This window comes from Aptenodytes patagonicus, chromosome Z (assembly GCF_965638725.1).
Source record: "Aptenodytes patagonicus chromosome Z, bAptPat1.pri.cur, whole genome shotgun sequence".
NCBI classification, from domain to species: Eukaryota; Metazoa; Chordata; class Aves; order Sphenisciformes; family Spheniscidae; genus Aptenodytes; species Aptenodytes patagonicus.
The window spans coordinates 81,816,286-81,833,065 of NC_134982.1; the positions used below are offsets into that span (position 1 = coordinate 81,816,286).

At 39.4% G+C, this 16,780-nt stretch overlaps 1 protein-coding gene across 2 annotated transcripts in view; it reads left to right on the top strand.

Annotated features, from left to right (window-relative positions):
- The window catches only part of RASGRF2 (Ras protein specific guanine nucleotide releasing factor 2), a 142,480-nt gene extending 130,950 nt beyond the window's left edge, over window positions 1-11,530 (top strand). For both annotated transcript variants that reach the window (XM_076362795.1, XM_076362796.1), the window contains exons 22-27: window positions 284-368; window positions 980-1,177; window positions 3,136-3,215; window positions 5,121-5,238; window positions 6,005-6,073; window positions 6,795-11,530. In XM_076362795.1, the coding sequence (XP_076218910.1) occupies window positions 284-368; window positions 980-1,177; window positions 3,136-3,215; window positions 5,121-5,238; window positions 6,005-6,073; window positions 6,795-6,887 (643 nt within the window). In that variant the 3' untranslated portion in view covers window positions 6,888-11,530. The remainder of the gene's footprint in view (window positions 1-283; window positions 369-979; window positions 1,178-3,135; window positions 3,216-5,120; window positions 5,239-6,004; window positions 6,074-6,794) is intronic.
- Window positions 11,531-16,780: the final 5,250 nt, after the last annotated feature.

The window sequence follows — 16,780 nt, forward strand, 5'->3', positions numbered from 1 at the left end:
GACAAGACCAATTTCAGATAGGGTCACAATGCTGAAAATTAGGATGGGGGGATTGGGAGAGAGGATTAAAAGAAAAATAAATTTTCTTTATAGTATTTACTGCTTCAGACAGCATTAAAAATGGTACAGTGAAATGCTGAAATTAGTGTAAAGCTGTGTTCCTAGGTTCTAACAAAATGAGGTATACTTGAAATCCTGTTAAGCTACAGTTACAGACAGACACTCTGTACGGTGTATATTAAGGGCATTTTTGTTTGTTTTTTTCTCTCCCCTCAATGTCTAGAGAGTTTCTTGGGCAGGGCTGGATGAAAGTGGATAAAAATGAGAAAACACCCTATATTATGAAAACTAGTCAACATTTTAATGATGTAAGTACTCTTAAATACAGCTTGCTTTCTAGGAACTCTATTGACACTGTCTATGACCTCTGCAACAAGAATATCTTTTTTTTTTACAATGTGATGTAACTTCTTATCTAGTAGTAACTGAATGTTACAGTCTTTTTGTGATTAACCTTTTAAATCAAAGCACATGAAGATTCTCATTTTCAGCATTTCAGTGGCAATTTAATAGAGTAGAACATTTTAAACTGTGCTACAATGCCTTGTTGCTTACAGAAGAAACTAAGTTTTCTCCAGAGGGTGAAAATATAACACCAATTCTATTTAATGAATGCCCTTTGTATCCCCAACCGTATCTTTGCTCTTTACCATTTTCCTTGAATTTTACTGAGAGTCTTCCCAATCAGTTTTATTACTGTTGGCTTGGAGATACTCCCCATTGCATTTCTTACCCTTCTTTCATATCATCATTCCCCCAACTTCCCTACAACACTGTTCTCAATACGCTTTCTCTGGTTTTATTAAGAGCCATGAGTTCTGTTGTGCATTAGTTTTCTTCTGCTTTGTTCATTAAATAATTATATGTCGAAAGGGATTATATTTAAATGTCCTAAATTTCTTCCTCTTTGTTTGGTCAGATGAGTAACCTTGTTGCCTCCCAAATCATGAATTACACTGATGTCAGCTCCCGGGCTAACTCAATTGAAAAGTGGGTAGCAGTAGCTGATATCTGTCGATGTATGCACAATTATAATGGTGTGTTAGAAATCACGTCAGCCTTGAACAGAAGTGCAATCTACAGACTTAAGAAAACTTGGGGTAAAGTATCCAAACAGGTAAGAAAGATACAATTACAGCATGGTTTCTAGATTTCACTGGTCAGTGTGTTCAGAAAACAACATGTTGAGATAGGATTCCTTCCATAAATATTTCTACTTTTACAATACTCTGACTATTTGCTGGAAACACCAAGTAGTACTGGTATTTCATGTCAAAGTATTTTGTGTTTCGCTTACCCTTTTTTTGGTATCATTAATTAAATATCTGTAGGAACAAACTGATTTCAATGGGACTAGCAGGTGCCTAAGCCTAACGACTTGAGCCTGAAGTACTGAAATATTTGCAAGAATTAAATTTAGATATTTTCAGATATACACATCTAGGTGGTTACTAGCTATAACTATAGCCAGCTCAAGTGCCTCAAATAGGAGCTGTATTTCCCTGCCTGTGCAGAAAGTTGGTAGAAAGATCAGCATTTCCTCTCAAGGTGCTGAGTTTTTTGCTACCAAGTAAGAGACCGTAGACAGCCAGACCTCTTTCTCATTTAGGTGCCTAAGTTCAGATGCAGTGAATATCTCCCTTTAACCCTTACCTTGGTGCTGAGACTGTCAGCAGCATGGCTGAGCCTGTGAGAATGGCTGCCAATAACAAAAATAAGACACAAAAAAAAAGACTAGCCACTCTTTTTTAGGGAGTTGGACTTGATGATCCTTATGGGTCCCTTCCAACTCGAGATATTCTGTGTTTCTATGATTTTATGTTCTCTGTTTTAAATGTTTTGGAGAAATTGGTTGAATGATTTAAATCTCAGGTTTCTGCTATTTGAAAAAAAAAAGTTAGTATTTTAGTATGGTGGAATAACAGAGCAAGGAGGTCAGTAGGACAGAGCCAATCACTTTTAAGTTAGGCAGTATTTGAATACAGGGTTTACTCCAGCTAATTGGAAGATTTCAGATTGCCCTTTTTAGATCTGGCTAATTGACATGCAAAAGGTGGGCTTTTATCATTGCATTCCCCCCTCCATATGTTTCTGCAGCTTTTGCAAAGCACTCAAGGAGCCCAAGCAATGAAATCCACTTAGAATACATTCTGATTGCAGTGCCTTCTTTCTCCAGTCAGCTTTTTCTCAAATGCTTTATAGCTGGTGTTATGTTTTTTTATTTTAAAATATGCTAAAAATCCTTTCAGTACAAACTGTTATATAAGAGTTCACCTCCAAGTTTTATGTTTAGAATTTGTTTGATTTTTAAACTTCTCAATTTAAAAAAAAAAACCAACAGATTAATGTTGTTGCACAGTTCTCCAGTACTTATTGGAAATGTAATCTGCGTGTTTCATCAGCCTGCTATTTAGAAGAAAAAGAAAGTGTCTGCTTCTGCCTACAGCTTTCTCTTAATTGGTAATTCAGTTTCAAATATGACAAATTTCTCATGATTCTCTATACTGTCTCAAGTCTATAGCATAAATAGACTGAAAAGCAAATTTATTTTGCTTACGAAGTAACCAGGCTCTGATGATGCCCACTGAAAGTAATTTGTGTAGGACAGTAATATATTTTCAAATACATATTCAGCTTTTATCAGAAACTTGGAGGCAAAACCAGCTTAGTGCAAGCTGCAAGGCAGTAAACATCCTTTACTGTCACTAATTTCAGTAAACGCAGCTGAAGATCCTCAGCAACATGTACGATCAAGTCTCTAATATTCTTGTATACATGGTAAACTGAATTGCTGACCATTAATTTAATGAACTTGTGTTTTTTCCTAAATTTGCAGGCTAATAATATTAGCATAGATACAGGTTCTGTGTATCACTCAAAGGAAAATCTTTAATGCTGCCTAATCGCCATCTTCAGAAATACACTAGGAACTACAATGAAGCTAAATTCCTAATGCCTATGTTATTACTTTTGAAAATGGGGTGAAGATGCTAAGTGAATTACACCTTTTCTAAAAACTAATCGCAGTCACTTATGTGAAACAGCAGTGACATTTGCAATGTATTTTTTTTCTAGACAAAAGCTCTCATGGACAAGCTTCAGAAGACTGTATCATCTGAAGGAAGATTTAAAAATCTTAGAGAGACACTCAAAAAGTACGCTTTCCTACACCATACAGTTGTGTTTTGTTATAAGCAGTGAATAGTACATGTTAAAGATTAATTGGCTTTGATTAAGCTTTAATAATTAATATAATACTGGATAATATTTTTACCTAATAACTTTTTAAATTCTAGTTTTATTCTATTTGACATTATTGTTTTGCTGAATATCCCATGATTTAGTACACCTGATAAATAAATGTAATATTTCCAGAGAATTACTGAAACAAATCAAACTATTATTCTGTGTGAATGTTCCCTGTTGGGGTTTTACTTACACTGATAAACTTTTTCAATAAGTGTGAAGCCAGGTTTATAAATAAAAGTTCATATTCAAAAACAGGATTCCAGAGAGTCCTTGTTCCAGATAAGAAGTTTAGGGCTTAAGAATAAGCTTGAGTCAGATCAAAGTTCCAGTCACCCCTTTATCTTTTTTGTGACAGTGGCCAGTAGCTGATGAGAGGAACATAGGAACAGGTCAAAGGCACAGTGATATTTCCTCTCCTATACCCTCCCAGCCCCCTGTAGTCTGCCACCCTGGAAAACAGCCTGGGTTTTTGTACCGTAGTACTTGAATAATTTTTTCTTTAATTGATTTGCCAGATTGTGTTTGACTGTATGTAATTTTGGTATCCAAAATATCCTGTGGCAAGGGTTCTACAATTTATGTACTGACTCCAACTGTATGCATACAAAACCTGTATTTTTGCAAGTTCTGTAATTAGAAGTGGGCTTTCCAGGATTGAGTAGTACAACTACTTTAAATGGTCTTGAGAGAAGCAGGAATAATTGCTGAAATGTTTCAAAATATACATAGTGCAAGTTAGTCAATTTTTACTTTAAAAATATTTTTGGGGAGCTAATCACTTTTTTAAAAATGTTTTTACTCACAATATATGAACAGGTACTTTTATACATCTTTCAGTTAATATATTGCTTGCCTGTGTACAACAATCATCCTCATAATACAAAAAATACCCAGAATGAAGTGCACTGCTAAGCATAGTCAGCAGTCTGCCTAAGTTAACAGCACAGCCATCACCCTGCATTTTTCTTATGCCAGAGCTTCAGAAAACCAAGCTTGCTACTATTTCTGCTGAGGCAAGAATCAGTGAGCATGGAGCACTGATTATTGCATTCGGGAAGCAACAATCATTATCCCATTCCTGCTGTCCCTCCAAGAAAAGAAAATCCCTAGTCTCTAGAGTCTGTATTCACAGTTTTCCAGACCGTCTTTGCTACCTCTCTGTCGTCCTCTTTCTCTTTGTATTCACTGTTGAGAAGGCCTGAACAGACTTTGACAGAATGGTATATACATACATACACACACACACACACACACGCACGTATATACATGCATATATCCATACATATGTGTATGTATGTATAAGTAGTGTATATATATGCATGTATATACGTATATATGTATATATCTCCACATGTACACGCACACACTCTCTCTTGCACACACACACACCCTTGTTATACTAGGATGCTTACACGACTGCAGAACACCAACCATGCAGAAGCACATCCACGTGCATTTTTAGCTTGTGTGTAGGATCTATTTCAGGGATTGTCTGTTAGCCAGGATTGAAATATGCTTAAAGGTGTTCTCTGAGTCCAGAGTTTACCTGTCCTTCCTCTCACTCCATCACGTTACCATTCTACCTTTTACTAAAGGTTTTCTGCCATTAATATTAGATATTGGACAGAATACATTCAATTTGTCACAGGCAGAGTAAATACAACACAAGTGAAGTCAGAGAAGCTGTTTGTCTTAGAAATGAATGTAACCCATTGATTAGAAGTATGTTAAGTAATAGTTTGTGTGAATTATAAAAAAAATCAGTTTGTAAATTTAGCTACAGGTAAATACGCTGATTTCTTGTTTCACAGTTGTAACCCACCTGCTGTTCCCTACCTTGGAATGTACCTGACGGACCTGGCATTCATTGAAGAAGGAACACCAAACTTCACTGAGGAAGGCCTTGTCAATTTTTCCAAAATGAGAATGGTAATTTTCAGTTCCTTATACATTTTCCCAACAGGTGTTTAATTGTGTGAGTTAATTATTGATTTAATTACAATTCCTTTGAATTTAACTTCTAAGATGCACAAGTATATTGGCACCATGCAAGATAGGTAGCTATTTGAAAGCAATTACTTGACCCAGTCTTCTATCACCACCTTCTGGTAAACTGAGTATTTTTACAGGGTGAATTTGCTTCCAATTTGTTCTTTGAGAAGTGAGAGACAGAAAAAGCAGCTGTCTGAAGCTCATGAAGGAGCAACAAAAGGCTTTTTGAAATAACCAAAATTAAAGGAATGTAGTGATTCACTAGAAAGCAGTAATCACAATCTTCTTTTCAAGTGTGCTAGGGTCTATCTAAAAAAGCATTTTAAAGTTGATTTCTCTCCAACTGCCATGTAATGTTGTTTTGCAACAACTCCTCAGAGGGAAGCATGGAAATTTCTCTTCTAATCTCAGCTTAATACCCTTCTTATGGCTACACATCGCAGCAGTCACTGCAGGCAAAGAGAAGAGAGGTTATCAGTATGGGGAGAGGAGAGACAAGGTGGTTCACTTGAGGCTGACCGAACAATAAATGGTTAATTTAGGAAAGTGACATCCTTGGAAGCCATTAGGAGATGATCTCTGCTCTTTCCTTCCCTCCTCCCAGGATAAATTGCATAATTTGGTGCAAAATTCTTGCCTTATGTGGCTTAGCTGAAGTCAAAATGACATTGTACTTACTCATATACATGTATTCTTTTGAAAGATCTCACATATTATCAGGGAAATACGCCAGTTCCAGCAGACCTCCTACCGCATAGAGCATCAGCAGAAGGTAAGGCCCTTCTTAGGCACTGTTACCTACTACTGAAATCAAAGCTGTGGTAGCAATTAGTCGTAAGATACAGCTGTTGCTGAAAGCTAAAATGAATGTATTCTGCTCCCACACACAGAGAGGAGAGGACAGACAGAAATATGGACAGGTACTCTGGGGCCTCACCCTGGCAGAAACTATCTGACACTATATATAGAAGCAAGTTTTTTCCTGCTTCTCTGGAAGCTCTCTTGGGATTGCAGCCTTCATGGGTTTTGGGTACAAGGGAATGGGTTCAAAGGGAAATGTGTTCTCCCTGCCCAGTTGGAAGTGTAATTGCCCAGGGAATCCCAGAATCCTGGGATTAGGGAACAGGAGATGGCCCAAGCATCTGCTGATGCTGTGTGCATCCTGCAGTTCTTTTCCCCTTGTCCCTCAGGAAGCGATGAAAATTTGGCCAAAGCCAGTCTGTGCCTTCAGAGAAGATTTCCTCTCAGACTCCAGAAGAGCAACGTGTGGTTAGGTAACCTGGCTAAGGACTTGGCCATTCCTAAGAGGCCGTACTTGATTCCTGGAGCGCTGCTGGTGCAGCTTTACACCATTCAAACGAGCCGTTGTGTTTCTCAAGAAAACAACGTGAGGGGATCTTGGGATCTGAAATGGGCTGAAGGGGAAAAGGAAAGCAGAGAAATTCTTGTGGAAGTAACATCCAGTCTGTTCATCTGTGTTTTCTCCATTCCAGGTCACTCACTATTTACTTGACAAGACACTCATCATAGATGAAGATACCTTGTATGAGCTTTCCCTAAAGATTGAACCCAGACTCCCTGCCTGAAGAGCCAGCTTCACCTCAGCGTCTACAGAAAGCTTTAGTACAATGAACAAAATCATGCATGCCAAGTCCTAAAGACAGCAAGGGAAATATCGAGAAGAATGCAAGCTCTCTTTTCCAATAGGAGATACGGAGCCTCACAGCATTTCCCTCTCAGGCAACGAAAATGAGCATTGGAGGTGGAGGACAAAGATGCCTCTTACCTGGATTAAGTGATTGCTGCTTTGCAAAGATAATGGTTTGCAGAAGGGACTATGCATTTAATGGAAAATAGGAGACTTTCCTGTGAACGGGTAGTAATTGTAGCCATCTTATGTGACAAATTAAGGGGACAGATTTAAATGGTGGTAATATACTCAGGTATATTAAGATAAATGAGCAAAATGAGATGGCTGTGATGTGGTCTGGGTTGATGGCTAACTATGCGTTCACTGAGGCAGTAATGCTAGTGGTGTCCTCATATTGTGTTAACTCCATTGAAAAAACAGGATCTTAACAGTCATCTACTATCTTGGAGTGACATTAAGGTAGCATCTAGTATCTTCAGATCTGCGGTTGTTCAAAATACCTGCTATACATTTAATACTACCCTTTATAAAGTGTTACCTTCTTTAAATGTCTTGTCAGCCTTTTCTAAGGTGACTGATTTTACCTATAAATGAACTGTAAATATTTTTTCATTAATACACAATGAGAGTATTTACAGCATGGAAAGCAAATGAACTAGTTGAATAGCTGTAAATAGTTGCCAGCCTTGCAAGCTTCAGCTGGGAAATACAAGGTTAGGAGCTATACCTGAGACTTGAGAAATCTGGACATAGAGTGAATTGGATGGTTAGCCATGTTGCACACAGCCCTGGAAAAGGCACTTTATTTTTCTGCACTTCCTGCAGCTTCTCTGACAAGTCAGGCTACAGAGCACTTTCTGGACACACTGTGGAGAGAAATACATGTCTGGTCTGGCAATGGGTAGTGATCAGCAATGAACACTAGGAGTTGGAGTGACAGTTTCGTTTTACGTGGAATCGGTGGTTTGAAAAATGTCTATTTTTTTGTTCCAGTGCCATTCGGCAATGACTCAGCTCCAAAATTGTTCAAATCAGTGGCAAACTTTGAATGCCAGCAAACACAAACTATATATTTTTATCTGAGCTAGTAATTATCATCTGCATATGGGCATATGTTTAAGAAAATGTGCTATTTGTAAATGTTTTCAAAGCCTATGCTTTTGTGACGTACCAGGTAGATAGATGTCATTTCTACAGCTAGTTGGTACTTCCTAAATTTTCCTGATCAAGAGTGGCCTGTTGTAGCTGCATGGAAAGTGAGCTCAATGCATGCTGTAAAGTGCATCATAGCATAAAATGCAGGTATTAGCACTGTTGAAAAAAATTGGCTGGAAAAGTGTCCTTACTTTTCCAATGATATTCAGCCAGTTGAAGAAATAGGGCTATATCACTGTATACCTCCCTTAAATCCTCTCAGGGAGACAGATGTTTAAAATAGATTGTGACCTAGGCCTATTTGATCTAACATTTCTTACCACAGTCATGATGCTTCTTAACGCTGGCGATGAAAAACGGATCTGCCTGGCTTGTGGGTTTTGTCCTTATTTGCACTTTATTGTATTGCTGGCCCAGCCCAGAGCTGCATAATAAATTCCATTTGTTCTGTCTGAGTGTAACTGCTAGCATTTATAAATGTACCTTAGCAACTGTAAATTTCATTAAGGTTCTTCACCACAAGGACCATCTCTTTGTAAATAACTGCATGAGGAAACATCACAAATACTAGAAAATTCCTCGATCAGAAAAGCAGATAGCAACAGAAAAGAAAATTCCAGAAACATTTTAAATAGTTCTGGCTAATGATTGCTGTAGAAATGAACACGGAAAATGTTACTTACAGAAGCTTTTTATTGTCAAAAATGTGCTTGTTCTTTTCACTAATGACTGACAAGAAGCTGATTGCATCCCAATGCATGATATGAAAAAAAAAAAAGCATGGCTTATTTGGACCACAGAACTAACTTACTGTGTATTTTCTGTACAAAAGCAGTTACTATACACTAATTCCATAAAACACTTTGAAGTAATGAAGAAACAGGGGAAAAGTGGTCCAAAAAGTGATTTCTTAACTAGGTTTTATTGTTTCTCTGTTAACAAGGAAAATGTGTAACTGTCAGCGTCAATTGGCATCTCTGTTGTATACTACTAACTGCTGCTTAATCTGCCTGTACCCCATTTTACCAAACTTCCTCGATGTTCTTAGGGTTACAGGGTACAATTCTTCATCTTACTCTTTTCACAGTTTGTTGGTTTGTACTTTATGTGTGTGTATCTGTTCTTCAGTTTCAAAACATTCAATGCATTTTAACGCTTGCAATACGCAGGGGTGGTGCTGTGCTTATGCTACAATATTACAAACGGACAGAGAGGAAGACAAAGGGTTAGACGTGGATTTTTTCAAAGGTGCTGAGCATCCATATCTTAAAATCAGTAGACAATGTGGTAGTTCAGCCCCTCTGGAAAAGCATATACCATTTATATGCCAAAAGTTACCTCTTGGGTCAGTGGCACAATTTAGATTAGAATCACTAGAGTAAATAGATACTTGATTTGTGTTCAGAGCAACAAAAAAACAAAAAACCAAAAAACAGGTTATGGTCACGGTAATGTTTGATTTGCTGATGACTAATACTAATCTTTTTGGTTGGGGTTACAATGCATTCATTAAAATACAGGAGATGACTGCTCAAAGAAGTGAGCATGCATCTTGTTATCCACAACCCCAAACAGCGTTGCAACCCTAACCAGAGCTGGAAACAGCTGTTCTGCCGAAATCCTACACAGCGAGTGTAGAGCGGTGTGTCTGCCCCGCAGTCGGGTTGTGTACTTCACGTGTAAGTGGCCTGAGTGCCTCTGCTACAGTACTGCTGCAGTGTTTGAGCTATGGCAGCAGTTAGTAGGCAGCAGCAACCTGCTTTATGTGAGGCTTTGCCTAGTACATCTATAGCTAGTACAGCGATCTCCCTGTACAGCGCACAGGGATTGTGGAGCTCTTCGCTACCGGCTTCTCTGTGCCACTCCACCACAGCCATATAATATATAGAGATAGAAATCCCAGTCATAAAACACCCACTGTTTGCCTCTGGTGTTTTAGGGAGGATGTCTCCAAGTGAGGACTTTGTCATTTGGATCTTGCTGTCTTTTAGGATCTTGTCCATTATAGCTTTTATGCCGTGGAAGCAGAGCAGACTTGCTTTTCTACAATTGGAGCTGAAAAAGCCGAGCTGATTCAGGATTCATAAGAAAGAGAAGGGTTGAAGCGCCTATTACTTGCCTTTTTTAGCTCCTCAGCACTGCTGTGCCGGTCAGATGCGACAACAGTTCTCATGTTGGAGGGGCTGCTCCCTTCAGCACTCTCCAGACAAAAACGCCTCAGGGTGTACGGGCTGGCTAGCTGCAATGGGGATAGCACATCTCACCCACTGGTTCAGCAGTGGGCACATTTGCCAGCAAAGTCCGAGGGGAGTTTTGCAGTATTTTTTTATTGCATAAGTAGCAGCCTGGATTCAGCCCGTAGTTATCTCGGAACCTGGGCAGCAGCACAGACACGTCCCCTTCCATGTGACAGAGAGCACTTGTCACACGCTGATATGGGGTTAGAGTTGCCTTCACCCCAGCCTTCACTCCCCCCTGTCCCTCTTCACCCCCCACTAAATTCGCCAGTATTGTTAGTGGACTGAGCCTGTGATTAGTCATCGTGTGGAAGAAAAAATAGATCCATTGAATTTACAGTGGCAGTAAGTGTATATTCTGTCCCTTTCTTTCGGCTAGTCCTGTAACACACAAACGCGTAGCTTAATAGTGAGAGATGATACTGGGACTGATCACCCATATTTAAAAGTAAGGAAGAGGTCTCCATCCTCTTTCTGCTTTCCTAGTTCTTAATACTGATTATTGTTCTGTAGGATAAAAAGGAACTTAACTATTTAAAATATTTATTAACTTTAACCACGTTGATTTTGGTTTCAGGACATGTTCATTATCCCAAACTTTCCTTCGTAATCATTATTTATTTTAAGGGTTTTACAGAAACATTGTTTTATTTGTATCAATATTCAGTCTTTCCTCCTTTCACTCTTATCAGCAACATTAAACTTAGATATATGATTTAAAATTCTCACTGATAGAGACATTTTTACCCACTCATAATTGTTATTCATTAAGGGCAAAATCCTTCAGACCTCATTCTGATAATACCTTAGGCTTCACTGAGAGCTTTTCATAAGTAAGTATTTGGGGATCTGGCTCTCAGCTATTTGCCTGTTACAGTTTTTGCCTCCAAAGGTCAAATGTCTCTGTGTAGGATGCTTTGTGTTCAATACGCTGCTCAACTATGGTTGTTTTGTTGTACCTTTACTTTTGAAATAGTCTCTGAAGTTTTGTTCTTTAGGAGAATAGATGTATGTTTATTTGACAGATGTACCTATAACTAACGTGTTACTTAGTGCACAATCCAGACGTTTTTGCATGTATTGTAACTTATCTTTTGACCTGAGGTTATTGCTTTGTATTGTTAGTAAGGCATATCAGGCAGGGTGTTGTGCCTATATGCTAATTAAACATTCTTTTTTTTCCTGAGTTTCAAGAGTCCTTACTGGTATCTGTTTAATTTTTTACCCCCCAATGGTGAATAATTAAATCTACTCCTGAATTACTGAGTCTTTTAGAGAAATATGGGAGCAGAAGGGACAAGCCATGAATAAGAAGGGCAAAATCAGAGAAAATTCTGAATCTCTTTACTGGGAAAGAATGGTTTGAATTACTGCATTTTATTCTTTGTTCGCTCATGCTGCATTGCAGCTGCTGTGGGCATCATTGGGAATCATGCTGATTTTAACTTGGAACAGAGAATGAAGCCTACTTCATATACCACTAGAAATGCTGATCCGCTGTGAAGTGTACAGCATAAATAACTAAATAAGACATGTAACAGATTAAACTGAACCAGCCACACAACTCATTCTTCTTCAGCTGAGGAAAGCCTCTCCCCTTCCACACCTTTATTCCCTTTATAGGAAGGTACAAGTAGGTGGAGTTTAAATATAATTTCAGAAGGTGTTTAAGGACTTCCCATTTCAATAGAATATTTCTTTAGGCAAAAGGCAATGAATTATATAAATAGTAAATAACATTGTCCCTAACTTCTTTATCCTGTTGTTTTGGGTTTGGACTTTTGTCTAAACATCCCTAGCCTTCTCTTGGCTGGTTTGCTGCCCTGGATTTAAAGAAATAGTATAGCCACATCTTCTACCCAAGTAAACACAGAAAACATTTTGTAAGTATGGTATGTCCCTCCTCTTACGATAGGAAAACAAGTCACACAGAGATAAAATGACTTGCAAATTGAAGCAAACTAGTTAATAGAGCTTAAGACTACAAAACAGGTCTCCAGCTTCTGCTATATGCTTTAATCACTGTTTACTGCTTTCCTTTGCTGAACGGGGTAATTTCTTTAAGATAGAGAGATGCCTGTTAAATTTGTTTCAAAAATTAACATATTGTAAGTAAGTAAACAGTAACGGCACATCAGGTCTGTGTAAGATGGAGATAAAGCAAGTGACGTATTAAAATCAGCATCCATTCAGTACTCTGTGACCTTGCAGTCACATTTTCTGCAATCTTTCTACATTTTTGGTGTTTCACATAAAAAGTGAAATTGGCTGAGAGAGCAACTTACTCTTGAAGTTGTCACATATTTTCAATGCAAGAAAAAAAATCAAACTATTTGCCAAGCAGCTCTGTTTAAACGTACTGCAGGATAATTTTAATTTAAAGTTGTTTTCCTCACACTTTAAACCATTCCATTAACCTTACACCAGCGTTGGCTGGTTTTACATCTTTTCCTATGGCCATCATCATATGATCATTCACAGAATGGTTTGGGTTGGAAGGGACATTTAAAGATCATCTAGTCCAGCCCCCCTGCCATGGGCAGGGACATCTCTCACTAGATTAGGTTGCTGAAAGCCCTGTTCAGCCTGACCTTGAACACTTCCAATGATGGGGCATCCACAACTTCTCTGGGCAACCTGTTCCAGTCTCTCACCACCCTCATTGTAAAAAATGTCTTCCTTATGTCCGGTCTAAATCTACCTGCTTTCAGTTGAAAACCATTGCCCTTTGTGCTGTCACTGCAAGCCTGGTAAAAAGTCTCTCTGCATCTTTCTTATAAGCCCCCTCTAAGTATTGAAAGGCCGCAATAAGGTCTCCCCAGAGCCTTCTGCTCTCCGGGCTGAACAACCCCAACTCTCTCAGCCTTTCCTCATAGGAGAGGTGTTCCAGCCCTCTGATCATTTTTCCGGCCCTCCTCTGGACCCGCTCCAACAGGTCCGTGTCTTTCTTGTGCTGGAGACCCCAGAGCTGGACGTAGTACTCCAGGTGGGGTCTCATGAGAGGAGAGTAGAGGGGCAGAATCCCCTCCCTTGACCTGCTGGCCACGCTTCTTGTGATGCAACCCAGGATACGATTGGCCTTCTGGGCTGCGAGCGCACATTGCTGGCTCATGTCCAATTTTGTCTCCACCAGTATCCCAAAGCCCTTCTCTGTAGGGCTGCTCTCAATCCCTTCATCCCCCAGTCTGTACGGATATCGGGGATTGCCCCAACCCAGGTGCAGGATCTTGCGCTTGGACTTGCTGAACTTCATGGGGTTTGCACAGGCCCACTCCTCCAGCCTGTCCAGGTCCCTCTGGATGGCATCCCTTCCCTCTAGTGAATGAACTGCACCACTCAGCTTGGTGTCAGCTGCAAACTTGCTGAGGGTGCACTCGATCCCACTGTCTATGTCATTAATGAAGATATTAAATAGTACTGGTCCCAGTATGGACCCTTGAGGGACACCACTGGTTACTGGTTTCCACTTGGACATTGAGCCATTGACTGGAACTCTTCAGGCGCCACCAGCCAGCCAGTTCCTTATTCATCGAACAGTTCAACCATTAAATCCATATCTCTTCAATTTAGAGAGAAGGATGTTGTGGGGAACCGTGTCAAAGGCCTTACAGAGGTCCAGATAGACGACTTCAGTTGCTCTTCCCTTGTCTGCTGATACAGTCACTCCATCGTAGAAGACCGCTAGATTAGTCAGCCACTATTTGCCATGTTGGCTATCTCTCCTCAGCTCTTCTATATGTTTTGACATGTTTTCCGGGACGATCTGCTCCATGATCTTACCAGGCACAGTAAAATCATGGATTATTGTTTAAGAAGTATTTAGCAGGGGGGCAGCTGTTTTCTACTTTTTAGTATGTTGCAAGAAAACAACTAAATACTCTGTAAAATGATAGACTCACTGAAATGATCAAATCTCTGAGGAAATCTGACAGCACACAACCCTTTTTAATCTTGACAATGAAGAAAGAGGGGGAAGCTAGCTGCTACAGGCTGTTCAAAATCCTCAGCTCTGTAAAGAAAAAACTGAAATTGGTCTCGACTGATTGCGCAAAGATAATGAATGAGAATTGTGAACACTGAACTATGCCTTGAAAGCTATATTCGAATGTTCTGGCCCTACTGGTGTATAGCCTAGAAGAAGTAAAATCTGAGAAGAAAAGATTTTTGCTTGAAATTTCCGGTTTCAAACAGGACTGAAACAATCACTGGTGTTCATTCCAATTCCCTGACTGCTGGAGCCAACCCTGCACATGTGGGTTGGTAAGTGTAGTAGCAGAAGCCATTTAAAATTTGTTTTCCTCGAGGTAGCAACTCCACTGTGAAACCTCTTTGAACCAGACAACACCCTATCCTACTAATGCTCATGGTGTGCACATGCCTAGATGGATGGGTCAGAAACAGAGCAATAGTTACTAGTAAAGGCTTATGTTCTCTCCCGCTACTCTTGCTGGAAGCTCTTCATTTATACAGATTGGGGACAATATGTATAAATCATGTTTAGATCCTAGATATGTTTCACATAAATCAAAAGCAGTAACTTTTCCAGGCAGAGAAGACACAAAGTCCTATCAATGCTTTCTATGCTGCTCTAAATCTAAATATTTTATTTATTCCATTTCATTTACTATTAAAATTTCATCTCCAGTGGGAGAGCCATCTGAAAAAAAGCACCTTTTTCCTTCTCTAACCATGCCTGCTGGAGTTTCCATGACAAAAAAATGCTGGATCAGCATGGTAGAAAGAGGGAAGGTGTCCAGAATTCAACACATCTGAATATGTTTGTTGGCTGTGTTTCTCTAGTCATTACTCTTTTGAATTCTCTGACAATCACAATCTCAGAACTGATTAATTTCACTGAGGTGTGTTTTGAGGAGAAAGCAACGGCCTGCTGGATTGTGAGCCTCCATCACCAGCAGTTGCTGGCCCTGCGGCAGCAGCGGAAGAACAGAATGAATATCCTCCGCTGGGTCAGAGCGCAGAGGATGTCAGTCTCCTCTTGTAAAGCAGCAGTGTTTGTTTGTAATCTTGTTCTCAACATATACCCTTGAGAGAAAATAGCATTTCAGTTAGATACAAATACTCCTTTCATTTTTTAAATGAGACAAAATCTTCACCAAAATGTCACGCAACAGCAACTTTTCAAAGGGCTGAAATTGTGTGAAACAGAATTGTTGCCCCTTTCACACACATAATCTACACTAGACAATTCCTACCTTCAGCCTTGCCGCTCTAATTAAAGACATATGCATTGTGATACTGTGCAATGCAGTCTGCAACACAGCTGGCAAAAATAGTGTGACTGTTTTTTAGGCAATTGCGCTGAAGGCCACATGGTTCTGTTGTAAGGATTTTGGATATTCCTGCTTTTCCAAAGGGTCAACTCAATTTTTAGGAAAACCTTTTCTCCTCCCGTTGGCCAGAAAATATACTGCTAATTATAGAGAACCTTTTCTATAGTATGTGGTGGATGTCCTGTGAAGAGCAACTTCAATGACTTAAAATAACTGGGGTTATTTTTAACAGGTTGGTTGGACCTAGTTGAGCTCTTTATTTAGTAGACATGTATTAGCACCTTAAAGTGCCTTTCTTTGGAGTAATCATAACTGTAGGAGGACTGTTCTGTGCCTACTTATGCACTTGGTCATGGTGAATTTGTGCCCATGCTTAGCAACAAGTACTTGCTTACATTCCACTAACTTCAGTGGGATGTAAGTGGTTGAATGCCACCTCAAAACGGAATGTTTTCCCAGTTTGAGATCTCAGTGATTGCATATACTCTATGTAAATGGATACTGAACATCCACAGTCACGGGGAAATCTCAGTAAGAGGTCTGGTAACCATTTGGTAAACAATTATATTTATTCCCAAGAGGGTATACTTCACTGCATTATTCTAAGTCTGTCTTTAGGAATCTCAAGAAATAAAGACCCATCGAACTTGAAAACCAGTGATTGCCATTGCACGGGGGGCAAGCCGACTGTGAGCTTATAAGGGTTTTGTGTGTAGTGGCTCTTTGCAGCTGTACAATAGCAGAGCTCTGACTCCAACAGCAGGAAAGCTAGTGATTAGTGTCCCTGCAAGCTCTTCAGAACAAACATGGCATCCTCTAATTCCTGATTTGATACATATACTAAGTAAGAATAACTAGGCTTGTAATTTCTGTCCTGATTCCTTTGATGACTAATAAATCATTTCCCACATACGGAAATTTGACTTTGTAGACATTTTCTTTGAAAGAAATGTGCTAATCAGAAAGGTCTTCCCATAAAACAAGATTACCTTTGTCTGGTCAGTATAGGTAACTTCTCTGTTCAGCAGCTTCCACAACAAACTCCAATGGGGCACAAATTATTGCTGAATTTCAGCTGAACTCTCTGTGCAGGGACAGATGGCATTAATATGAATAGCAATTGAATTAACACTCAGCTACTGCTA